General features: G+C 41.5%; 2 protein-coding genes across 9 annotated transcripts in view; both read left to right on the top strand.

Moving 5' to 3' along the window:
* The first annotated feature begins 391 nt into the window (after positions 1 to 391).
* GCM2 (glial cells missing transcription factor 2) lies at positions 392 to 5196 on the top strand. The gene is made up of 5 exons (XM_049824014.1): positions 392 to 433; positions 1705 to 1957; positions 2364 to 2476; positions 3948 to 4073; positions 4315 to 5196. The coding sequence occupies exons 1-5, from the start codon at positions 392 to 394 to the stop codon at positions 5194 to 5196; spliced, it is 1416 nt and encodes a 471-aa protein (XP_049679971.1).
* Positions 5197 to 11998: 6802 nt separating this feature from the next.
* MAK (male germ cell associated kinase) overlaps positions 11999 to 26368 on the top strand; it is a 32706-nt gene continuing 18336 nt past the window's right edge. For 7 of the 8 annotated variants that reach the window (XR_007508950.1, XR_007508951.1, XR_007508949.1 and 4 more), the window contains exons 1-7: positions 12425 to 13394; positions 16059 to 16403; positions 18171 to 18225; positions 19164 to 19285; positions 20367 to 20446; positions 22267 to 22399; positions 22487 to 22658. Coding sequence is in view for 5 of the 8 variants with exons in the window: in XM_049824008.1 (XP_049679965.1) it covers positions 16303 to 16403; positions 18171 to 18225; positions 19164 to 19285; positions 20367 to 20446; positions 22267 to 22399; positions 22487 to 22658 (663 nt within the window). In the remaining 3 variants the exon portion in view is untranslated. Of the gene's footprint in view, positions 12037 to 12424; positions 13395 to 16058; positions 16404 to 18170; positions 18226 to 19163; positions 19286 to 20366; positions 20447 to 22266; positions 22400 to 22486; positions 22659 to 26368 lie in introns of those variants that run through there. The other variant, XM_049824006.1, reaches the window with a different exon arrangement.

Below are 26368 nucleotides of genomic sequence, written 5' to 3'. Positions count from 1 at the left end.
TCTAAATCTAAAGAGCAGGTGTGCGCGTGCATTTAAGGAGGAGCAGGTTACTTGCCCGGTCCCCCTGACACCCTCCGGGGGGGGGGGGGGTTTCAAGCCACAGGCAGCTCCGACCCCCGCTCGAAACCCAAAGTGAGGGGCAGCCCGGGGGGGGCAGGAGGGGCAGAGCCCTGCCAGACCCTCCTCAAATTTGTAAAGGTCACGATCCTCGGGGGGGGGGGGGAAATTAGAGCAACACCCACCCCCCCCCCGCTATCTGCAGGTAACCGCAGCGGAGCCCGCTCGGGGGCCGGCGCTGCTGCCCCGCCTGGGGGCCGGCCGGGAGCCCCCCCCCGGGGCCGTCTCCACCGCTTAAAAAAGCCGGAGTCGGCGCCCGCCGCTGCCCCCCGGCATGAAGCTCACCTGGGACATCAACGACCCCAAGCTGCCGCAGGTACCGGGGGGGGGGAGGTAGAAAAAAAAAAAAAAATCCTTGGCCGGCTATAACGCGGGGCTAGGGGAAAAAAGTCTTCCCCCTGAGCAAAACTTCGTTTTGTGGCCGGTTTCTTTCTCCTGCAGCTTACTAAATATAATTCCATGGGTTATGAGGGGCTGCAGTAGCCCTTGGAAAGCTTATAATAAAAATTCGGATTTGATACACAACTTTGGGCCAGGTGTGTATGCTGTCCTAAACTAATCTTTAACTCCAGTGTTTGGCTAGTTTCCTTCTCCCTCGTTCTCCGTTTAAAGAAATGTTGAAGAGAAGCTTAGACTGACTGTTTTCTGCTAATACAATTTGAGCTATCTAAATATTTCATTGGTTTGTTGATTGACTTTTTTTGTCAATGTACATTCCACTTTTTTCCAGCTGTGAGCTCTGAATGCATTTTTAATTCACATCTCTTTTTACCTTGGAGTTTATTTAATTTTAAAGAGCCCATGCAATTACAGCATAGCTTATCACTGTAAATGCTGGTAGTTTGCCTGCATTCACTGGGATTGCTCCCTTGTGGTACATATGTATGTTAAAAGAGTGTTACAGGAACTCTTTACTTGCACTGCAAATACTTGGAGTTTAAAATCTTGGTCATTCTTTCTTTGTTCTGGTAACTATATTTTGGTAAGGAACTCCAGAAAGCCAGTGCAACGCAAATTGAAATGTTATTTCTTTGAACCACTGTGCATATATTGTAAGAATATTTGCAATGGCAATTTTTTATTTCAATTTTTTTGGCAGAAGCCTTATTCAACTCTTATTCGATGACCTTTAAGGAACCATTCCTTAGCTAAAACTTCTAGCTTCCGTCCTGCAGGTGCACGGTCCCACAAGGAGGAGAACTTAATAGCACGCGTGAGCAGGATAACTTCTGTCCTGTCTGTGCGACTGGTAGACCAGCCAGTAAGTTCTGGTAACAAGGCTGATCTCTTACGGCTGGGTAACCTCACTGCAAAGAGGCATCTGTGACAACAGACCGTGTTATTATGATCATGATGCAAAAGAGGAAAGGATCCTGATTTTTTTCTGTTGAGACACGGAACCTCAGACTGCCTTTCCCCCTTTATAGAGCATTTCTAAATAAGCTATTCTTTCAACGTTTCTTTTTCTGCTGCTTGGCTGGGCATAGAAAAAGCCCTTTTTCCTCATTACGTATTGTGTAACAGGGCAAAACCGCCGGGCTGCGATACCCCGCTAATACTCTCTTGCCCTCCCACCCTCTGCTGCAGGAGCCCAAGCACTTCGATGCCTTCCAGGAATGGCCCGACGGCTACGTGCGGCTCATCTACTCCAGCGAGGAGAAGAACGCCCAGAGACACCTCAGCGGCTGGGCCATGCGCAACACCAACAACCACAACTGCCAGATCCTCAAGAAGTCCTGCCTGGGGGTGGTGGTGTGTGCCCGGAGCTGCGCTCTGCCCGACGGAGCCAGGCTGCAGCTTCGCCCCGCCATATGCGACAAGGCTCGGCAGAAGCAGCAAAGTGAGGGGTGCTCGGGGAGGGTCGGGATGCCCAAGGGACCCCGTTTCTTTCAGCTGGGCTTGATTTCTGAACCGGGATCACCCTTGCTTGCGTGCGGACTAAGGCATGATTGCAAAGGCCGTGATGAATACGTTTATTCCCAAGTTTCGTCAATGTCTGTCTGTAAATACTTAAGGGGAAAAGTATCTAAAATCCTTTAACTCCTTAGCATTTATATCGGGTATGCCGCTGTAGTTCGTACTGTTCAGTTATGCTTGGCAGTCGACGTTGGGTTTCCTTGAACATCATATTTTAATCTGAATTACGGCAAAGGCTGATCGTATCGCGCTCAAGCTCTGTTTTACTCTCGGACAACATCCTCGCCTTTAACTAGTGTCTTCAGTAGCTTCTTTCTCTCTATTCGCAGAGAAAGCCTGCCCAAACTGTAACTCGGCCCTTGAGCTCATTCCTTGCCGAGGACACAGTGGCTATCCAGTCACTAACTTCTGGAGGCTTGATGGCAAAGCAATATTTTTCCAGGTAAAAAGCATGCATACATATGTGCACACACACATATATACCTAGAGAGAGAGAGATAGTTCTCTGTATCTCCCCCCCACCTCTTTCTTTTTGTCACACTGAGCATGGTGAGCACGGCGGAGTTCTGGTCCGTGACTGAATTCCTCTGTAGTACCAACATGGCAAGTACAAATAATAACATTTGGCTGTCTTTTTAAACGCAGTACTTGAGAGTTAACTATATTCAGTTTTAACTGTAACATCATTATTGATGTAAAATTGTTCTGTTTACGGTACGCAAATATGAACAAAAACATTGTCCTGTGCCCTGGTGTGTCTGACAACTGAATCTCACTGAGGACCTAGTATTTATTTGCTATTAAAATAAATGGGGAAAGAAAATCCTTACTGAAATTGCACAAGTTGAAATGTGAAAATTCTACTTAATCTGAAAATAATCTTTGACTTTTAAGAGGATTTAAAAACTTGCCAGAAAAAAAAGAAGGAAATTCAGAAAGCTAAAATCTGAAATTTCATGATGTTCTTTTTTAGCAACATTAGGACAAGAATTTCACAAAAAACTTCTGTTCTATGAGACTACATTCTTTGCTGCTGGATGATATTTTTTTTTTTCCCCTGACCCACACTGCAGTGAATTCTGTTCTCCAGTCAGTAAATGGAAGCAAACCGGCCACATTCCCAAATTCTCACCTGCATTATTATTATTAAGATAGTATCTTACAGACATGTGAAAACTTAAGATCTTTACCATCAAAACAGTTGACAAATCCTTGCTTAGAAGTTAATTTCTATTTGAGAAACAGCAGCATTTTACAAGCAATTTTAAGTTTCCTACTTTACATTAGGGACTATACGTAGGTCCATTCAGGGGAATGTAACAGGTAAGGACATGTAGAATATATTGTTTCAGCACATATCAGTGTAGCTTTGGATATATAGATCTGCATATCCACAGATATTTCAATAGCAGAGCATCTTTGGATGGCTTTCCAGGATATACTTCCCATTCGAGAAGTTTATTGTTTTTAGCATAGTGAGTATTTATCATCTGGTGGTGTGAAACCTCTTTAAAGACTATTTATACTGTTTTAGCGGTGGCTGTTATAAAGCAGAGTTGAGATCCTGGATTGCAGAAAACCAACTAAATTAAATTCATAATCTTCCCCCACACACGCACACCTTGGCTCTAATTAGCTACTCCTGAATGTCACAAACATAGGTAACACCTTTGCTCCTTCATCAGCTCTGCAGTCCTCACTGAATTCTCCCTCACTTTTTCCTTCCTACCTACCTGCAAATAATGATTTATTATTTTTACATTTAATCTCTCCTTGCTGTTTAGTTTCTCCTCCCTGTTCTCCTGTGCCAAACCACAGACGATGCTGTGGTGACCTCTCATTCTACTTATTGCATTTTCTCTTCTCTTACCCCCCTCCAGTTCACACCTAATTCTTTGTTAATCCTAATTTAGGCTAAAGGAGTCCATGACCACCCCAGGCCAGAGAGTAAATTGGAGGCAGAGGCAAGACGAAGTGCAATTAAGAAGCAAATGTCCTCTTTTCACCATTCCCAGAAAAAGAGACCTCTAACCTCAGAGGTAAGTCAAAGTCATTAGTCAGTTAAAAAGGTGTCACAAGTAAAGGTTTTCGACAATTTAAAAGGTGTCATAAGCAAGTATTGGGGATCCCAGGGCAAAACAAAGCTTTACACTGCACTGCGTCTGTTCATATGGGGCTGAAATGAGCAATAGCACAAGTGTTGAGACATATATGGGGGGGGGGGGGGGGGGGGAGGGGGTATGGATTCCCAAATCTCAAAGATCTACTTGTTCTTGTCAGGCAGGAAGGTACCACGACAGCGGCGGTTATACCGATAACCTACAGAATCTGCCATGCATGGATGGCCCAGAAAGGGTCAGTAGTATCACAGACACCAATTTTTCGATTCCAGCCCAGTCTTACCCTTTGCTGCAAAACGCTGACTTCTACAAAACATCTTATGACTCGGCCAGCTTCCAAGAGGACCAGCTATCGCCCTACCCAAAGTGCCCCAATCCAAGGATCTATGTGCCCAGGCCATGCAGCTATGAGTTTGGAGTTCCTACCTTTATAAGCTCTAGCCCTTACCCAACGTTTTACAAAGATCTGACGAATGCTGCCATTGACGCAGACCCCCTCAGCCTGAACGGATCTCACTACAATGCTGTGACCGTCCACGACAAGAGCTTTGATAACACTGGCAGACATTATGGGCTGAAACCAGTTTGGGGGAAAACTGGCGGTGGAGACCGGAGCGACTATGGACAGATGCAAACGAGCGCTAACCACCCTTATTACAGTGGGGACTACCCCTGCAGGCACGGTCCCAGCCCCTCTCCCATAGCCCCGCCGTTGCAAACGGTCATCACAACCACCACCAAGGTGTCCTACCAGGCCTACAAGCCATCCGCGCTGAAATACAGCGACGACCTCTGCGATATGAAAAATCTTCAGAGCTATACCCAGATGGCAGAAAACGTCTCGGGCGCAATCTATTCGGGGATGAAGATTCAGGAAGACTTTGGGATGATAAAGTCAGCGTTGCTCTACCAGCATGACCCGGTCACCACAAAGTCCAAACCAGCTGAGAGTGTGGAGACCTATCGGTATGGGCCACCGCTGGGGAACAACTATCCTGAGCATGAAGGCCAGACCTTAAGGTTTGAGAGTGCTGAATATTGACTAAATGTCGCCTAAATGGCAAATACATGCAAATGAGAAAATACATTCCTGTGCTGACTGTGCGCATGCTAAGCCCAGTGGTTTGGGATTTGAGGAGACATGAGGAAGCAGTACATCATGAGAGCTTATCCCCCAAAAGTGCTTTTCTGGAGCTATGCTGGATGATGTATGTTTTGCAGATGATTTCAAGCCAGCCCCACCTAATCTCTAAAATGGCATGAGGAGCTGAGCCCCAAACACACCTGGGAGGAGGCAAGGTGGAGACACAGCACCTCTGGAAGTCAACAGCCTCCTCTGATGGCAGGTGTGATCTGCTTATAGCCACAACTCCTGCCAGATGCCTCAAGCTTTGAGAGAAAATGCTCCATCTGTAAGAAAGAAAATGCTTACCAGGTAATGGGAGAAAAAAGATGAAGGCAGGCAGCTATAGATTACAGTCAACTGAGCAAATGACAGAAAATGGAAGAAATAAAAGAAATGAAAGCAAGACAATTTGCAGAATAATTCACCTGAATGGTCCATTCACCTGCCATAACCCATTTGATGAATGGAAAGACCAGCTAGGCTTCTCTGAAATGAGAAATGAAAAACCTACATGCTGACTTCGTGTTGCTTTTTGATCCCCCGCATCAAGAGTAGAGACTGTCCAGCCTTTCTATGCAAAAAGGAAAGCCCAGGGATAGCCCCACTGCCACGGAGAGCCGACTCCCTGCAACACTGGACCTGGAGGCAAGAAGGGTAAGGTGACCCCCACCAAGCATGCCTGGCATCGTGTGGGTGTCAGGGTTACGTATATGGTCCTGAAAACAACTTGCAGTGAAACTGCTTGTTGTCTGAAAGGGTCTGGCGCGCTGGTCAGACCAATACTGCACAAGCATCGCTGCAGAAATGCACTTTACCCACACATACAACTCCATCCTGTCTGAAAATGGAACATCCTAGCTGCTTAGCAGTACGGGTCAGTGTTGAATGCACCTTCCCTGGTTGCCTTTCTGCACTGCATCTCCATTAGATCTTTTTCCTTCCTCCAAGGGACTTCTAGTCATTTTTCTCTCTGCTATCGTAACTCTCCATGACAGCATTGTTCTCCTGGAAATGAAGCAACCAACAAACTGAGAGGTCAGAAAACAAAATCTCCGGACACACTTAGCTAAACAAAGAAAACATAGGGACTTGCATCCCCAGATTCTTAGCTAATTGAACTAATTCTCCATTAGGCCAGGAAGAAGAAGAAACAGAGGGGTACTGCTGGCTTAAAACTTAGGCATTTTGAAAGCTGCCTAGTACTGGGGAATGGAACCTGTACCTGAACCATGTGTGCTGAGCAATGGAGCTTTATAGGCACAGGGGATTGGTCAGGGTTACAAAATTTCTTCTTTTTATTAAGTTACCATGTATCTTTAACTTTTTGGACACTTTTTAAAAAAAAAAAAAATCTGGTTTATGTTTATTTTTGCTATGTTTTGAGTAATGGTATGGTACTGTACCCTTTCAATAATCATGAAATCATGGTTGAAAACAAAGTACCGTGTAAACTAATGTGAGCAGCGGGCTAGCTGGCTTCAACACACAGAACCTTGTTACGCTATCATCAAACTGGTAAACAAATCTTACTTGCAAGGCACAGTGTACAAATACCTGAGTTTTTTAAATCATTATTTCTGCTGTAGTTTATTTTCTTACTGTTTGTATTTTTTATCAGAACAATGTATGCAGTCTGATATGTGAAATTGAGCCCCACAGGAATTTAGCTAATAGCATTCTGTTTCTGCACTGGATTGTTCAGCATTTTAAAAATTCAAGCCATGTGAAGCTGGAATTTACAAAAAGACTAAATGAATTCATCTGCAGCATGTTTACCTTGTCTTTTAGGCTATTTGCTGTATACCTCATTTGGCTTTTGTTAAACCCTTATGGCAATTTGTCTACCAGGTGTTCTAAATTACTGACAAGAGCATTCAGGTGAGCAGCCTCAGTTTGATAATTAGTGCATATAGTAAACAAAAAAAAAAAAGGAAAAAGTTACCACTCGGACTGATGCAAAGCTTTAGAATTTAGGAATATATAACACTATGCCCTGAGATTTCTCATCTGTACTCCAAATCATATTGAGGTGTTTGGTGTGTGGAATAAAAATTAAGATTTACAGCTTTCTAAGCTTAAAAGAAAAAGAAACATGTTGGAGGGGAATAAGGCCAAACAAAATGACTAAAAACTCTGGAACGATTCAGAGCAGACACAAAAGTCAAAATTTTAAAGCTGTAAATTGCTCCAATTTATATTAACTTTAGAGGAGTTAGACAACCACAACTCAAGGTTCAAGTGTATTAAAACATTCAGACAAGCTGTGGGGGTTTTGTGCTGTTAATATTGCTGGTATGAAAGTTGTCATTGTAGCTGTATGCTTAAATTGTTATGCTATGCTCTTAAACATAGCTGTTTAAGGAGAACTTCGTACATCAATTAAAATGCAGCCAATTGTGTTAAGATGCTACTTTTTGGGTGTGGGCTTATTCCTAATGAACTTGACAACTGTTTAAGCGCAGTAAAAAGCTACAGTAGGTATTACCTCACCGCATCATCTGTAACACTAGAACAAATAAAACCACTCCAAATGTTATTACAGTCTTTCTTCACTTTGTTCCTTTTCATGCGTGAGTGTCTGGGACAAGGTATCTGTGCATTACCTTTTTCAGATAAAAGATCAGATGGGTAAAGTCTAGTGTTGTACATAATTTTCTCTCCAAAATATAGAAATGTAAAGGCAATGTGAGCTTCTATAACAAAAAAAGCTGAAATTGAAAGCCTCCTTGTTGGTTTCTATAGCTGCACAATTGACTTTAAAAGCATGTTTCTCAAGCAAAGCAGCCTCCTGAAGAAAGATGTGCTCCCTTCAGGCCCTGAGTAAGCATCTTCTCTTCCATTAACCACCCCCTTCAAGCGTGGTTTCTGGTCCTGCCTTGAGCACATGAGAGGAGCCCCTTGCCAGCCTGCATCCTGTACTGCGGCAGACGTCTTCACCTGAAACATTCCAGTTGTTATAGCCAACTCACAGATGGTTGGGGGAAAAGGCACTTTCAAACCTTGACCACCTGTGGCTCCGGCTTCACATGGGCTACAAGGGCCCTACTGAGGTAAAGTACCATCTGTCCCCATGCGGAGGCTGCCCTTTGTACCAAAATAGCAGCCTCTTAATGGCAAAGTTTAAAAGCCCAAGCGTTGAACGGATGCCTCCCAGAGACAAAAGGCCGTGTGACAATGTTTTTCAACTGCGTCCCCGCTGAACACAGCCATATATCATGCATCTGACGGGCGCAATTACACACGGGCATCAATTTGTGGTCCCATCTCCTCGCGCTGGGAGGACGGAGCCTGGCACGCCGTCCCGCGCCGCGGCCACGTGTGTCCACCCAGTCCTGCCAAAGATCTCCGGTGAGAGTCTGAGCAATTTGCTCAGCCCATGCTCCTCTTCAAAAAGCAGGTTACCTCTGGGCTTTTCAAATACACTAAATGCTATAAACAAGGCATGCAGAAGCTTGGCTGGTTTGGGCTTCCTGAGCTTGAAGTAGTCGTTCTCCTCATTTTGGGGTACGGACTATCATCTTTAAAGAGAGAGGCAAGCTTTCCTCCGAGCTCTGCGGGTGGAAACCAGAGGTATTCTACAGACGCTGATGATGCAACAGAACAGAAGATGATTTCTGAGACTGGTTGGGGCTTTTTCCTGGGGATTTTCTGGGATTTTTTCTGGATTTCTAGGGGTTTTCTTTGTGTCTTTTTTGGGGAAGCTATCTAGTACAACCCAGCTCCTCCCATTCACAAAAGTAGATCGTGTTTCCTGAGAGACACCATTTAGCAGGATGCACAACGCATTTCTAGAGATGCATTTAGGAAAGTTCACGTCATTCCCACACTTGTCAGTAGCAATTACATGCAGATAAAAAGGGGAGAACTGGGATATTTAATGTTGGAGTAATTCCTCCCAACGCACAGAGTGAGAAGTTAGTCCAGGCCTGTTAAAACCCCTCTGCCTGAGAAGTAACGAGACCGGTGTACGGTGATATCCCATGTCTGGATAACTGCCTTCGGTGTTCTGGCTGAGTAAAGTGAATATCTGCCTGTCACTCCCCTGCAAGGGGAGGGTGAACCAGTTACAGTTTATGTAGCCCTACAGTTGGGACTGTGCAAAACGAAGAATGCATTTCAACAGGACACCTCTGTGGGCTCACAAGAGTCCATATGCAACACAAAGATCAGTGGGGTGATGCAGGTGCAAATAAGTATCGCACAGAAACGTCGCTCATTTGGCTTAAACTCACTCAAACAAACAGGAACCAAATGAAGTTTACACAGCCCCTATGAGCTTCAACACGCATGCTGGCACTTGCGATGGCATTTAGGAGAAGCCAGTTTCAGGTACTTAGGCTGGCATTTGAGCAAAGCGTCAACACCTTTAAGGACCACAGCCAAAGAAGGTTCTTTCAACAGAAAATTAGCAGTGGATCTGCTCATGTTGTTGTGTAAAACGAGCGGGGAAGCAGGTGCATGAGGATGTTCTTGGAGGTCCTTTCGCAAGGCTCACAAACACGGCTGCGGTTCCTGGGTCTTTTTGTTCCAGCCTGTTGCTTTTCCTTTGGTTTCCTGGTTCATAGCAAGAGCACAGCACGGCACCTCTCTCCTGTCGTTATGACAAAATGAAGTGTTAAGTGACCGGGTTGCAGTGCTCGTCCTGCAATTCCCGCACCATGTTGCAGTTTGGCTTAAACACTGGCAAGTGCTGTCTACAAGCCTTTCTGTCGTCACACGCGTGAAACGCTGGGGAGCGTTACAGAAAGTACCAACAATTGACAGACACGAGGTCCCCATAACAGAATTTAGACTTAAGTGTTGCACCTGTGCAAAACTAATACTGAACTTATTTAAACATCAGACCCCTTGCTTGTGCCAGAGCTCTTACAAGGGACTGTAATTAGACTAGAAATGCCCCAGGAGCAACCAAGAACATTGTTCTAGGGCCTGCCCAGATAAGAGCGCTAAAGCAGCTGTACCTTCCTTCCCTTCCACGGTCTAATCGCCTTGGAGAAGGGATTACAGTCACACAAACCAGTCTTACAGGCCACATAGCACTCAGGCACGCAAGCCCGGCAAGGTCCCAGGAAGCCTCTCGTTAGCCCCACGGCCCTGCAGGGGAAGGTAGCCGGGGGGTTATCTGTGGAAATTGGCTGGCAGCGCCAGAGGAGGAGGAGGGAGCCCACCAGTGGGCAAGAAGGGCAGCCGTGGGGCAAGGCTAAGCTGAGGGGAGGGCGAGGAAAGGACACGAGGGCAGGGAGGGGACATCCCACCGTTTCCACTGACGGTGGAGAGGTGCTTCCACGCAGGTAAGGTGTACGTGTAACAGTAGCGTTCAAACTCATCCTTACGGCTGAAGGCATGGTTCAGTGCTTTGCTACGTATGATCAGCTCCTCTTGAATCGCTGCCTGAATTCTGCCCGTGTGGATGATGGTACCTTCTCCCTTCTCACGTCCAAGTCTCACCTTTGAACTTCCATTTTACCCGGGAGGCACCTCTGGTGTTTTATTTCAATAAAGGAAATGGGCATATTCTGTTTCAGAAAATATACTGTTCTTTTCTTGGGCTTTCATTTCAGCAAACTACGTGTGAGTGGTCGAATCCTTTGGATTCCAGAAAACCGATTCCCATAGCCCCACGTTCCACCCAGTTGACTTGAGGTAGAACCAATTAATCTGTCAACAGTGCTTAAACCATCACGAAGTTACCACACCAGTTAATGAGGACGGGAGCTGGGGGCAGTGGGGGGAAAGGTGTAATTGAGATAGCTTCCCGGTTTTGCTCAGCAAGCCCGAGCTGCCAGCTTGGTGAAGCAGATATGAATCTGAATTTCTAAAACAATTTCCTGCCTTTCCCTCCATGGTGCCTCTAGTAGTTACCGTGCTGAAAAGATCTCCTTTTCTTGCCTGTCGCTCTCAAAAACGTTAAAAAATAGGAAGTCGAAACTAATGTTGGGAATTGAAGGTTAAAATGAGACTTCACTGCCGAAACTAGTCTCTGACTCAGACACTAAATACACAATTTTTATTAACCGTGCCTCCTGTACGCACTGGAGAAATGGGGGTTACAAAGGACGGAGAAGAAACTTCACGATTATTTTTGTACTAGAAACACATATATTTTAGAGTACATATAGCATTCAAAGTTTCCCCCCTGCATCAGTCTTAGCAATGTGCATTTTAATAAATTGCTTACAATAAATGATTAAACAAAAAACCAAACCATCAGGGAAAAAAGTAACTTCGGACTTCGTTACCGCTGTGAATATTACAGATAGGGAGTTCCGTACACACCCTGACTACGCGGTGGCTCAGCTGGTGGCTTTACATGACACATAATTCCGGTTCCCGTTAACAGTGACAGTTTCGATCGAGGTGACGATCTCGTGTTATCGTGGTGCCACCTTCAGGACACGGGTGTCGTGACTCCCGCCGCCGGGCGCAGCCCCTCTGGCACACCCCGCGCCTCCCCACGCCGTTTTGGCTTGTCACCGCCTTCCCCCTCCTCTGCAGCGCGGCTCTTGCCCCCTCCCCGCCCCCCCCCCCCCCGCACACCCACAGCCCTCCGTGTCCTCCACCCACGCACCCTCCGCTCCCACGCACCCCCCGCCCCTCCCTCCCTCGCCACGTGACCAGGGCCGGGGGCGGGGCCAGCGGCAGGCCCCTCCCTCCCCCTTCGGCCCCGGCGCCGTCGCCCCGGCGACGAGGCAGAGCGGCCCGGTGGTGGCGGTTGGGCGGGCGGGCCGGGGTCTCGGCCGCCCGGCTGGCTCCGCAGTGAGTGGGCGGCCGCGCTCGGGGATTCGGCGGCGGGGAAGCGGTTGGGTCTCCAGAGGGGGCGGCGGGCGTCCGTGATTGCCCGGGGCCGGGCGGTTTGGGGTGGTCCCGGGGTGTCACCGGCCTGAAGGGAGCGGCCGGGGTGCGTCGTCCGTCCCTGAAGAGGACGGGTTCTGTCAGCCCCCCAGGCTGAGCCGAGGCGGGCCGGTCGCTAGCGGCCCGTCCCCCGCGTGTGTGAGGAGCTAGCCCGCTCTGTCGTGCTGGGCTCGGGAGAGAAAGGGGGCTCCGGATCGGTGGAGGCTGGGATCCCGCCTGCCGTGGCTCCAGTAGGGCAGGTCCGGGCCTTGGCAGCCTGAAGTGTTCAGGGCCAGGAGGAGGAGGAGGAGGAGGTGAATTTTTATTTAGGAGAGCCAGGGTGAAGCTGCCAGGCCAGGCGGTCTTGAGTTTCGTGGCCTGAGAGGAGAGTCGCGCTCCCCTTTCCGCCGTGAGCGTGTCCGAAGGAAGGTAACTGCGCGCTCGTGAGAGGTAACCGAATGTCGTCAGGTGAAGCGAAAGTTGGCGTGGAAGTGGGCGTTTGTGGAAACTTACAGTGGTGCGGAGGTGTTGAAAGATGAGTAGTCTGTGTTCCTTCTGGACGCCGCCCAAGGCTGGAGACTTGAAAGTCTGGCAGCAGGTCTCCCCGAAACCATTACTGTCCTGAAACTGGCCGTACCGCTCGATGCGCTGCGGGAAGAGGTTTCGCGGGGGTGGGAAGAGGTAACCTTGCTGGCACGGAGCAGCGGCACAGGCAGGTCGCTGTTAAGAAACATCCTGAAAAAGTCGGTGTGGGTCATTTGGGTTCGAAGCCAAGGCTGGTTTGGAACAACGTGAGGGAAAATACTTCCAGCAAACTGGAGTTCCTGCTTTTTGATATGCCCCATCCTGAATGCCCGATACAAATAAGTAAAACAACGTTGTAGACTTCTGAAGAGTCTTTTTTAAGAAAACATATCTAAGGCATTCTATTTGAAAATACAAATATTTATTGCCATGTTGTTAGCTTCTTGCTTGCAGCTGAGCAGTCATGCTTTTAAATAACCACTGGTCTTTGATTAGAGTAATGGATTTGTAGTTAATCTCGAGAACTGGATCCACCTGTCATGGACCTGATTACCGTCAGCTTTAGTAACATACAGTCACTACAAAGCAGGTTCTTGTAGCAACAATTTATTTGTTTGTTGGTTTGTGGCTGTGGGTTTAACTTCTAAAATTTCTATCGGGATACATTCTGTACTGTGCGATACTGCTAGTTTGGATCATTGAGAGTAGTGCCATGCTCTGTGAACAGTTTTGGTGATTTCAGCAGTTACTGTAAACAGGTTGGTGAAATTGGGCTGTGTTTTGCTGATCTGTGTGGGACGTCTTTATCAGGTCATATATCCTAGTTTGTATTTTAACTTGAGAGTAGCCTACTTAGCATGCAAATGTAAAACTTTTGGTAATGCATACTACTTGTACAGCAGAAATGCAGATGATTTGCTGTTATTCATTACGTTTTGAAACGTAATTCAGGCATCTAAAATAATTTAAAATTGTTGCTAGTGCTTAAAATAAAACACCAGTAATATAGTAAAAGTGAAAATTTGCTTAAATTATTTAGTACTTGTTCAGCTTTTCTAAATTTCCACAAATTACTAGATTCTTTCAAGTTATTGTATATTGTCCTCTATTTGCCCCCTGCTTTAATCCTTCCTTAATCCTGTGTGAAGAGATTATGGACAGTCTGTCATTAAGAGTATAAAACAAGCTGTTGTTTACAGTCAGATTTCTCTTTTCAGTTTGGTAGTTGACTATTATGACAATTTTACATTTTAGAGCTTCATATCACTGAAGAAATAATATCATATAAGCTTTAGGATGGGAAAGGCCACTTCAGAGGCTTGCGTTAACCAGAAAAGCTAGATAGAGCCCTGTTTTTTCCCTAGGTTGGTACAAAAGAGAAAACTGAACTGCAAATCTGAAAAAAAATGAGAGACCACAGACAAAAAGTTGCACACCTGAGCTGGGTATGTGTGGTGCCAAGTACAAAGTGTGCCAAAGTCTGTTGTACTGAAATGTGAATCTCTAGGGCATTTATGTTCTAACTCATCGTGCTCTGTAATTCCAGTAAAAACGAAAGAAGCCCCTGACCCTGATGCCACACCAGGCTGATAAACGCAAGTACTTGGCAGCCTCATTTATTCTAATATTGGTGGATGGTGGCGGTTAGTGTCTTGCAGGATCCAGTGCTGAACTTCTTGGTCAGCAAACCTCTGCCATCCTCCAGCATTTCCTACAGACTACCACATGCCATAGCACTGCTGTAAAATTGACTGTTTAGTTGTCCGCAGAAATCTTATCAATTTTTTTAGATACTTCTGTACGAAGGATGAATTCTCTAAAAAGTTGGAGAAGACCTTTGAGTTAAGTGTGATACCTGCAGTCCTTTTTTTCACTGTGTGGTTAGTTTTCAGTTGATGATGTCTCACTATATAAGTTCTCTCGGTGATCAAGACAAGTCAAGACAAGAAAAACAGAGGTTTTCATCTTGGTATTTTGGTTCACTTTGTTAGAGAGCAAAAGGTTGGCATGAAATGCATGCGAGTTCTCCAAATTTTTAACATATGTAACACTAGGAGTTCAGGCCAGGGCCATCTTTGGCAGATATTGCTGAATCTCCTCTGAAAAACACGTCTCAAACAATGTACAATGATATTTGTTGACACAGAGAAACACAGGCACCCAATTCCTGTTACATTTAACTTCACTTCTTGTTATATACCTATGTGTACTTAGATGCAAAATGCATACACACTTTATCTTTGCTGATGCTTTAGATGCAGATGCTGTGTTGTAAAATGTGTATTAGAATACTTTCAGGAAGTGTTTGGTTTGGTTTGTTTTTTTAATATATATATAAAACTAACAACTGATAACTTGCAAGATATGTATGTAGTATGTATCTTAACTTGGCATAAACACTTGATCATCTGCTTGTTACTGGAGTCAACAAATAGTCTTGTTGAAGAAATGGCATTATTCAAGGTAGTAAAGACTAGAGTGCATGCAGGCACTTTGGGGAATAAGATATAAAGCTGAATTCTGAGAAAAACAATAGGCTTAAATATATGAAAGTCCATTTTAAAACCCAGTCATAATTTGAATTGTCTATGATTGTTACTTTTTGTTAAATATGATTTTTAGCTTTGTTACGGAATCTGCTATCAACCAGTGATCTTATTTTAGTGTAGTGATGGCTTTTGGGGGGGGGGGGGGGGGGGGGGGGGAAAGAATAAAAACTTCTTTATGTTTTTCACTGCCAAACTGGTGGTTGTCTGGTGCAAAGCTTATAAACTGAGATGTCCACTAGGTCACTTGTTATTGGCATCTTGACAGCTGATGTAAGATTCCTCCCTGGTAATAGAGGCAGCAGTAACAAGGTATATGTTACGACTCCTCCACGGAAGCAGCATTTCAAGTAATAACACCTTAGAAACATTGGTGTATTGTCCACGCAGATGTTTCCTTTACACAGCAGGCTAGTCTACTTGAGAATGCTGCGTTCACGCTCATAAGAGGCCAATTTTATTGGTGAATTTTGCCAAGCCTGTAAATCTCAGGCCTGAGGCTTGTTACCAGCTGAATTTGAGTTCGTTAATCTGTTTGGACAGTCTCACCAGCCTGTAGCTAATTCAGGCATAAGGATAAGGACTATGGATTTGCATGCTGAATTCTGCATCTCCTATAGAGGTAGGCTGACAATAGATGCCAGTTGATTTGAGCTTGATTCTCCAGTCCCTGCTTAGTCTAACCCTAATTCTAAACTAGGCACCTTCTGTGGTTTGAAGGATTTAAAGAAACTAGTTATATTGAAGTGTGCTATTTAAAGAACACATATGGATCTGGGGGTTGTTATTGTTAGATACAAATAGTAGAGTGTCTCCTTTCTAAAATACTATAAAATTACATATTTCCCTTTTTTTTTTTTTTTTTTTTTTGGTAAGGATCTATGTGAGAATGACCATGTTCTTCTGTCGCTTAAACTTTATATCTGGATCTCAAAGTAGCTGTAATTTGGAGGAGACTCGTGAATATCCTGCTCCGTTATGAGAAGACATTCATCAACGTAAAACAGTCTGGAAGAAGATTTCTCTAAGAAAATCAAAGAGTATAGAATCCTTTAATAAAACAGAAGACATTTAGAATTCATAAGCTTTTGGCTATCGAGGTCTCAAAAAAAAAAAAAAAATGAACCGTTACACAATCATGAAACAACTAGGTGATGGCACCTATGGCAGTGTGTTGATGGGGAAGAGCAATGAGTCAGGAGAACTTGTGGCTATCAAAAGGTATGCAACATCTAAATTCAGTAAAGGTACTTGCAAAAGCTTAAAGATTCTCACTTTTAACTTTGTTGTCTGCTGTCTGTGTATAATAGAAGAGAATTTCCCTTTTCTTTTTAAGGAAATCAACATAACAAAATTAATTTTTTTAATTAAGATGCTTAACAAGGTGATTGTGGGTCAGACTTCAGCTAACAGATCAATAGAGACACACATCAGTTTGTCTAAGTTACTGATTTATCTTGGCTTATAAAATTGCCTGCTGCTTTTGTTCAGTTCAGACATGCTTCCTTCTAAAAATGTTGTCAGGCTAACACCAAAGGAAAGCAAAACTGAAAGTGTGGTTGATTAATTAGGGAGTTTATTTATACAAATTGTAAGAATTTGAAATACCTTCCTACACCCACCCCCCACCCCCCCAAAAATCTTTTTAGGTACTGCATTAAGTTTCAGATATTGCTACAATGATAACTACCAAGTAACAGTATGGTCAGCTAAATAAAGGCTGTCTCCTTGGGTCTAATAAACTTGTGTTGTGCGTAATCGTCAGTATTGTCGTACTTGCCTAAAAAGATTATTACAAAACAACAAAAATTGTACTAGAGGAGTGGGGAAGTTCTCCTTGTATTCCTACAGAATTGCAAGCAGGATGTAAAGTGTAAGTTGAAATACCAGAAATTCTATGTGCTGAGATTTCTTTTCACTTCATATATGGATTTACTGCAGAAAGATAATTGTAACATAATTGACTGACTTTTGTTTTAAGGATTTCTGAGAATTTCAGGTTTCTCCATATACTGCTAGTACCATTACCTAAGTTAATAATACTAATCTAAGCTTAAAAAAAAAATAATCTGCAATTGATTATTTTCATTATTTTTAGGCAAAAGGAACAACATTTTGTGGGAAGTGTTTTTCATTCTCATGATTTCAGGATTTGGAATTCTTTTGTGTGATTTTTAAGTTTGGGATTTCAGGGGGGGCAGTTTTGGTTGAAGATGCGTTTATTTTAAATGAAAATCTTGGGTTTAAATCTCTTCACTCTAGGCACTAGAACTTCACAGAAACACAGCAAATAACGACATTCACAACCCTGTCCCAAGATCTGAGCAACACCGAATATCCGTGTGTTTATCTGCGCATGACTTGCAAATAAATGTATTACACTGTTACATATAATGATTAGTTTAGCGACTGTTGTGTATATATATATGAGTATTGCTTGAAAAAATGAAACCTTTTTCATTTGGTATTTTATACCTTGGAAGAGGTTTGTAAAAATGACTGATCAAGTCAGATGATTAATTATAATGTTAAGCAGTCAAAATAAGCAGATTTCAAAAATATAATTTTCTCATTTTCCTAGAATGAGCAACTTGGGCACAAGGAGGTGATTTTTCTGCTTTGAAATAGCCATGTTTTATGTGCAGTGTCACTGTTGCTTTCCTTGTTATTAAGAGCACAATTCAAATGATACAAAGGGATTTTGTGTCCCTGATATTTTTATAAATACCTTGGAGTATCATGGTCTCTCTGGCTAACTACTCCTCTAAAAATATGTTTGCAGTGATTAATCATCAAACACTTAAATTTCTATCAAGCCTACGAGTCGAGTTTGTTTTTAATTATGTTGCTGATGGGTATTCTGGAACGTTTTAAATTGAGTTTAATACAGCTAATGCTACACTTGGAAAATGACATGTTGAGATTTTTTGTTCTAAAATCATTCTGTACTGCTCACTGAAAATACTTTATCTCGGACTTGTATTTCAGAATGAAAAGAAAGTTCTATTCATGGGATGAATGTATGAATTTGAGAGAAGTCAAGGTAAAGTGGTGAACACACCACATTTAAAAATAAGTGTCTGGTTAGGTTTGCATGAAGGAAAAGGGCATCTACAATATCTGAGCATAAGGCCAGACTCTGTGAACTCTTTAAATGGGGGTGACAGATTCCACAAAACCATGAGCTGCTGGCACTCCTAGAGCTCCTGCTGCTTTGTGGAGTATCCCACTATTCTTAAGCAGTGGCCATGTCTCATAGCCAAGCCTCTTGTCTTTGAGAGAAGATAAAGAAATTGATTTTGTGTGTGCATGTGTGTCCATCTTGCTCTTTCATTTTAATGGCAGTTTTCTAGGTGTATATCCAGTCCTTATATCCTGTATTTGGGGCATTTGTAGAAAGCACTGGGAGTTTTGGCTAGCCAAATGATAGAATAACACTTGAATTCCTGGGCTTAAATTCCAAGTCTTCCCATCAGGCATCTGATTTTCTGTCTATACAAAACTCCCTATCAAAGGAGTTGGGTATCCATAATTTAGGTTTGACTTACTGGAGATTGCACATAATCAGTATCTCCAAAAAGAACTCCTGCAAGAGAATCCTTCTTCGTGAAAGTTTCGTAACAAAAAAAATTGCTGGGTTTTCTTATTCAGCTCTGTGAGCAAGAGCTGTTACAGCTTCAGCACTGTCTTTCATTGTAGAGAATTAGGTTTTTGTGTTAATCTTCACCCCACCTATGATGTAAACCCTAGAAATCGATGTTTTAAACTACTGTTTATATTGTTGCTGCTTTTATTTTGAAATTAATTTAAAATACTATTTTGTTGTTCTTTGAAATGGAGATTACAAGATGAATATGGACTATCAGATGGATGTGTTCTGTAAATTCTGTGCTAGAAACTTTTACATGTAAAAAAGTTAGTTCTGATAACGATTCAAAGTCACTGTTGAGTTATCTGAAGACATATTTTGCTCTATTACAGTCTCTGAAGAAGCTAAATCATGCCAATGTCATAAAATTGAAAGAAGTCATACGAGAAAATGACCACCTTTACTTTGTATTTGAATACATGAAGGAAAATCTCTATCAGTTAATGAAGGACAGGTATGTCTTTTTCACAGAACAAATAGTGTGCTATCATGCTTTATTTAATGATTCTTATACTATCTTAAAGAACACATTGGAATTTCTGGTTTTGGCTCTTCTTGCAGCCCCACTGATGCGAACAGGAGTTGCTGCACCTGCTTATCTGAGGGTAGAATTCTGCATTGCTCTGCATTACAATATTGCATATTGTAATGCTTTTGGAAATAAGTTTGTTCTGTTGTTAACACAACAGTTTGCATGTCTTTGGTGTGTAGAGCCATGAGAGAAATTCCAAATACTTTCTTTTTTTTTTCTTTTTTTTTTTTTCTTTATTAGCCTTCACTTTATGAAGGATTGGATAAATACTGTTTGTTCTGCTTTTGCTCATGGATTTTGCGTAAGGTGGGGATGGTCATCTGCATGTACACGCATGCATGCTTATAAGAAAGACCTATATATGGACTAACTGTGTGACGTTGCAATCTTGGACAAACAGTACGTAGCCAGGCTTGCAAGGTGGACTTTGGAATAGGACCTGCCTCTTCAATAACATTTTTCTTTGCTGAATTCTTTTGCCTTTAATGTGTGTTTCCTTCAGACATTGTCATGCACCTTTATCTCCTAATGTGCAAAGCTCTTATCTTTGCATCCCGAGATAGCTAGCTGCTAGCGATATTAGCACAATGTTACCCTACAGCTGGGAAGCACTGCTCTCATCAGGGTTCCTTTAAGGGTACCACTGGGTAACACATCTACCCCAGTGCTGCGCTGTGCGGTCTCTTCCTTGCTACGTTACTGTGAATCCCATGTTCATCTGGTCAAGCGCACTGTTGGCCAACCACCTTCTACAGAGAGAGAGTATCATGAACCTCTCTGCAGAGAAGTCCCTCTACAGCACTTAAAGTAAGTGAAATTAAGGCCTGGCAGCAAGCGAGTTTTGAGATGAGAGCTAGTTGCATCTGTCTTACTTTGTGGAAAGACTTGACGGATCTGTTTTCATCTGTTCATGATGTGTTGTGCAAACTGAAGAAATACGTATGTGCTGAAAATACACTATTTTTTTTTAATTATGTGAAGTTGTTAATCTGTTTCTTCACAGAAACAAGTTGTTTCCCGAGTCAGTCATCAGAAACATGATGTATCAGATATTACAAGGGCTAGCTTTTATCCATAAACACGGTAGGTTTCATATTAGAGTTTAACTGTGTAGCACTTTTTTTAGAAAGTAAGAAAATGCACAGTAGTAACAGGAACAAAAGTATCTAGCAAAGGCTATCAATTATCTGTAATAAAAATTATTCTCTACCTGTTTGAAGTATGGTGCATTTTTAAACCACACCTGAAGTTACATTTTGTTTTCCTATATTCAGATTTTCCTCTTTCCTTTTGAAAGCATTGGGTACTGTTCATACACTGTTCAGTACTTTTTTTCCACCTTAGTTACCAGATGAATAAACAAACTAAAGAAACTTGTATGCTGTGCTATACTACGCATTTCTGTTTCCTCAAAAAGATCTATTTAAGGAGCATTTATGATATACTTTACAGATGGCAGTTTCTCCTGTCTTGAGATGCTAAAACTAATATGATACCCTATATCTAAAACAATATTAAAATAACTTGTTCATGAAGAAATTCAAACAGTCTCTGTATCAAATACAACCTGGATTTAAATATTTTAAGAGATGGGACTTTTCTAGAAATTACAAGCACAGTCTAAATAAGAGGTGCTGTGTGCTCACAACAACAACAAGTTTTACAGCATTTACAAAACTTTAATACTGATGTTTAATATCTGTCTGCAAACTGCATTCTGAAGTACTGGTACTAAGCTCCTTTGCATTTAGAAAAGTAGTAATTTACTCTCTTGTTCAACTCTTTTATTTCATACTTGTCCTTCACATCACATTGGTATCCTTAAAACTTTCCAAAGACGACAAAATATTAACTGAAAATGAAATAAGAAACAATGTTCCCAGTGATCTCGGGCTTTCACGTACCCTGCTGAAGCCTGTTGATGAATTCAGATAAATAATTAGTTCTGTTCAGTACTACCAAATAGCCAGAAATTGCCATTTCATGTCTTTCTGATCAAGATCATATACTGTTCTCTGATTCTTAGTATCCTATTTTCCTTCCTCATTTCTACATGAAATAAATGAGAAAATTAGAATTTAAGAAAAACTGCTATTTCTAAGTTACAATATTTAATAATTTGGTTTGACCATAACTGTTTGGGAATGACGGATATGATGAATTTGAACATTTACATTTTACTAATAATTTCAGCCAACTTCTTACCATGGTCATCAATTTCTGCATGCAGAAACTGAATGCTTTATTGTAGCAAGTGAATTTCAATCAAATCTATCTATATTCTAACAAATTGTGTGTACCAATTAAACAGCAGAATTGTTTTGCTTAGCAATTTAATCGCTGTCCAGGTATATAGGCGCTCAAGCGGGCAGCAAGCATCAAACAAACTTTGTGTGCCTGCATTACTAGTATTGGCATTCCTGAGCAGAATTTTGATATCTTTTATATGTCTGTGTCTGCAAATTGTTGCCACAATGGTAGATAAGGTAGTTAAAAATCATTCAAGGAATTTTATAAATCAAGTGTGTCAGATGCTCTATTTTCCATTATCCAAGACTGACAAAGCAGTTGTAGTTTTTGCAAAAGATTTCAGTCTGAAATTGGTTTGTTACTTGATATTGCTGCAATATCCAATTCATTTTCAGTTTACACTTGTTAATTTAAGAGCACTTGGTGTAATAATCACTGGAGGAAAAATGTGTGTGCTCGTTGGGGGAAGGGTTACCATTCTTTTATGTTGAATTGGAAAAAAAAAACCAACCAACCAACCAAACACAACAAAAAAACCCCCTATATTCTTCCAAAACATCCCAAAGTAAATTTTGGATTATTCTATTAGAGGTTGCTGTTTAAGAAGTGAGGATAAGATAATTTGCTGTTCTTTTCTGTCTGGTCTTCTACAGGATTTTTTCATAGAGATATGAAGCCTGAAAACCTTCTCTGTATTGGACCAGAACTTGTGAAAATAGCAGATTTTGGTTTGGCTAGAGAACTAAGGTCTCAGCCACCTTATACAGATTATGTTTCTACCAGGTGGTAAGTATATTAAGAAGTTAATACATGATCTTAATTACCTTTCTCTTACTATTTTAATTTATCTGTTATTTCTTTCCATCCTCATAGGTACCGTGCTCCTGAAGTTTTGCTAAGATCGTCTATTTATAGCTCACCTATCGATATGTGGGCAGTTGGCAGCATAATGGCTGAATTATACACACTAAGACCTCTTTTCCCAGGCACAAGTGAAGTAGATGAAATCTTCAAAATTTGCCAAGTATTAGGGACTCCAAAGAAGGTAAGACTTAGAAAAACTCACACGAGTGTATTTTAAAAGAAAGTTAAATAAAATTATTATAAAACATTGAATGTTATCTCTCTTTCAGAACATACATATAAATTATTGGTTTAGTAAGTTTCCTGCAGACTTAGGGTTTTCTCAACTGTATTTCTCTCAAGCTTCCAGTAAGGCATGTAATGCTAGTCTGTTGCTGTATATTAGCATCTGCTGTATGTCATACCATTATGTGTAGCCTTGCTCTCCTCTGATGAAAGACAGATAAAATTGTTTAATTTAGTTTTTTGAAGCTATGCATATTGGAAAGAAAATCAGAAGTCTCCTAGGATTTCATTTTGCCACAGCCAATTTGCTTTTTTTCCTGAAAGTGTAACTCTTCTAGGCTGGCACCCAGAATTTGGAGCTTGTAGAAGATAGAATAAATAAGACAAATTATGCTTTTCTTACTTTTAAAGCATAAAGGAAACATTTGATCTCAAACACAGATCTCTCATAAATATTATTAGCAGTAAAAAGTAATGCAGGAAAAGTGTGCAGTATTTTAGAGAGGAAACAATTACTTTCTGGACAGCCTAAATACTATTTAAAATTACAAGGAAGGTTTGGGTAGTGTGTATAAAAATGTATGCAATTATATTTGCTTCAGCTAAAAAGTTGGTTTAGCAAATGGATATATGAGCATGCAATAAAAGAATAAGCTTACCTTCAAAATTCTGAATAAATTGAAAAAAACCCATATAATAAAAGTATTCTTTGGAGAATAATGTAAGAGATGGCAGATGTGTATCAGTACTTTATGGGCACAAACAGAACTTGGTGAAATAACTGAATACAGGGTATCTAGATCTAGAAAACCTAAGGGTGGGAGAGGAAAACATCAATTTCATTAGTGTTCTAATGATACAAAATATAGCATAATTCTTGTCCAGTAAAGGACCTGTTATCAATAGAGAAGTGAGGAACAGAAAACAGAAATAGATTAAGCTTAGCTAGGAACATGCAGAGCTTTAAGTGGTAGGAAAGCATCCAAGAGAACGTACTGAGAAACAGGTGCAAACTCACAACAGAGCACAGAGTAAAAGGTCAGAGGTGGAGAGTTATAGATGATATGTTGTGGAAGTGAAAACTGAGTCTAGAGGACTAAGTGAAAATTGCTATGATGTGTAAAACAGTGCTTGCTATGACAATTGTGCATCAGAAATAATGTGTAGTATGAGCAATATTTAAGACTTGAGTTTTCAAACACATATGTTAAGTTTTTTCAGCAGCTCACAAGTCTAGGATAGTAAGAAGAACATTTTGATGTATATTAAGAGTATCTGTGAAAGAGCAACATACTAGCTTCTGGAACATTTTCAATGCACAGCATAACCAAGTTCTGGAAGTGCAAGGAGATCAGAGAGATTTTCACTGTGTGTAGTAGCAGAGCAGCGCTGAGCTGACTGCTGTGGTTCTTCTCTAACCTTGTAAGTAGTTAACAGAAGCAAATCATAACTATTTACACTCTGTCGTTCCCTGACTAGCAAGCTGATTGCTTGGGAAAGCAGAGAGCATTACCAGCTGAGTATTTCAGAGAAAACTGTAGCCTCTCCTAAAGACCCTAAGGGTTAGACTGTAAGTCAGCCCTCTAGGATCAGGAAGCTGTAATTAGTTCCTTTGTGCCCCCTGTCATCTGCTGGGCAGACGTGGGAATTTTATCTCCTTACAACAATGCTAAGGCATTCTTCAGGGAGATCACTGTGTAAGAAGAGTACGTAAATATTATGATAGGAATTATCACAACAAATGATGCATTTGTTCCAAGTGAAGTACTGTCCTGCATTCTGAAAAACATAAGCAGTTATTTCAATAGTCTGGTTTTACAGATAGTTTTACAAATAGGTTTTTTTTTTTCAGACACACATTTTCATTTATTCCATTATCCTGCAATAAGGAATTACAGGAATTATGCCCAGAAGCTACCTTCATTCCAATTTGCCTTCCTTTGTTTAAGTCCATAATACCATACTAATGACTTTTATGTGAGTTTGGGTTTTGTAAATAGTGACAGGCGAAATAAAATTTATTTTATAAATGCAGTTGCTTTATTTATAAAATAGTTGCACTATTTATAAATACATTGCACCATTCAAGTACTGGCAGCGCTGTTGTGGTTGTAGTATGCCAATTTAATGAAAAAGCTGATGACCATCTGAAAAGGAGAGATTAATGAAATGCATTTTCATTAGTTGAAGGTTGGCAATGGCACTTTAAATAATTCCAAATTCATTTTTTTATAAATTGAAATGTATTTTTCATTTTTGCACTTGTACTATTTTCACCATGTCACTGTACTTCACCAGTTCAATACACAGCCCTTGCTACTTCATTCTAAATTGTTCCTTTATCACTACCTCTGGCAGACAGGATGGCACCAACTCCAATAAAAGAGGGCGATGCAGCGGAGGAGGAAAGAGTCTATCTCCATTAATTTAAATGAACAAATTATTCTCTGAGGTGGAATAGGAAGTCACTTGAAGTCTTGAGACTTATTCGAACCAGACGTGGTTTATAATTATATTTGAGTTCTTTGATTACCATAGACTGTTTTAACAGAGCTAAAACCGTTGTACAGAAAAAGGTGAGTAATAGCTAACATGGTATCTTAAGACCAAATTCTATCAAATCAATCCAATTTACTCCTGTAGCAGTGTAACAAACATTGTGGATAGAGGAGAAGCACTAATATAGTACATTATCTTCAGTAAGGCTTCTGATGCTGTCCCTCATAACATTCTCATCAGCATATTCATATGAACAAACTGCACGGTAAGTGCATACCTGTTTTGAAAGCCTTATTCAGAGAGTAAGCTTTACTGGTTAGCATTCAAAATGAAAGACAGATTGAATAGGACTCTTGAGTGGCTCTGCATCTGATGAAATTTTAAATTTCTGATGGAATAGATTTTACTTCCTAAGTTGGTAGATTGCAGGCTGGGAAGGATTAAGTATGTTAGAAGGCAAGATTAGAATTCAGAGTTTCTTTATAAAATTAATAGTTTAAAAAAAATTTCTTTAGTATAGTGTGTAGAGTGCTGTACTTAGGCAGAAATAATCAGTCGCATAAATATCTGGGGATAACTATCCAGCTAGGACATCTGTAGAAGAGGATGTAGTGCGTTGTATGTCAACAGTATTTTGTTGCAACAAACACCATACCAGTGTGTAGAGAAAGGAGTATTGTCCACTGACACAAGAACTAATCCTTCTGTTCCACTTGCTGTATTACATCCAGTTTAAAGTTTTGCCTTTCAAGAGAGAAAAATCACAAGTCCAGAGAAGAAAAACTTAAAAAGCCTAGACCCAGGAGTTAAATTGTTTGGGTTCCTTTAGCCTACACAAAGGAAGACCAGAAGAAGAAAGAAGAAATGCATCTTCTAATATATAAAAAGGCTGTTCTAGAGAGAAGAAAGAAATAGTCCTTCCTGGTATTCATGGATGATAGCACACTCAGCAATGGTCTTTTATTGTCATAAGAGAAACCTACAGTTTTCTAATCTAGAGGATAATTAAACACTGGAATAGACTGTTTAGAGCAGTTGTGGAGTGCCAGCAACTGGAAGCTTCTTGAGACTTAACACCTGTCAGGCAGGGACAAGGGCATGGACTAGATGATTTCCTGAGGTCTTTGATAATCCTATGGTTCTGTATTCAAACAATGCAATTATCAA

Source organism: Accipiter gentilis, chromosome 20, assembly GCF_929443795.1.
Source record: "Accipiter gentilis chromosome 20, bAccGen1.1, whole genome shotgun sequence".
NCBI lineage: Eukaryota > Metazoa > Chordata > Aves > Accipitriformes > Accipitridae > Astur > Astur gentilis.
This window is presented reverse-complemented; position numbering and strand designations above follow the sequence as displayed.

Bases quoted from the DNA above. Each gene is read 5' to 3' on its own strand.
- GCM2 (XM_049824014.1), top strand. From the start codon at position 392: ATGAAGCTCACCTGGGACATCAACGACCCCAAGCTGCCGCAG. The intron at 434-1,704 runs GTACCGGGGGGG...CCTCTGCTGCAG, and splicing joins ACGACCCCAAGCTGCCGCAG to GAGCCCAAGCACTTCGATGC. The intron at 2,477-3,947 runs GTAAAAAGCATG...ATCCTAATTTAG, and splicing joins GCAAAGCAATATTTTTCCAG to GCTAAAGGAGTCCATGACCA.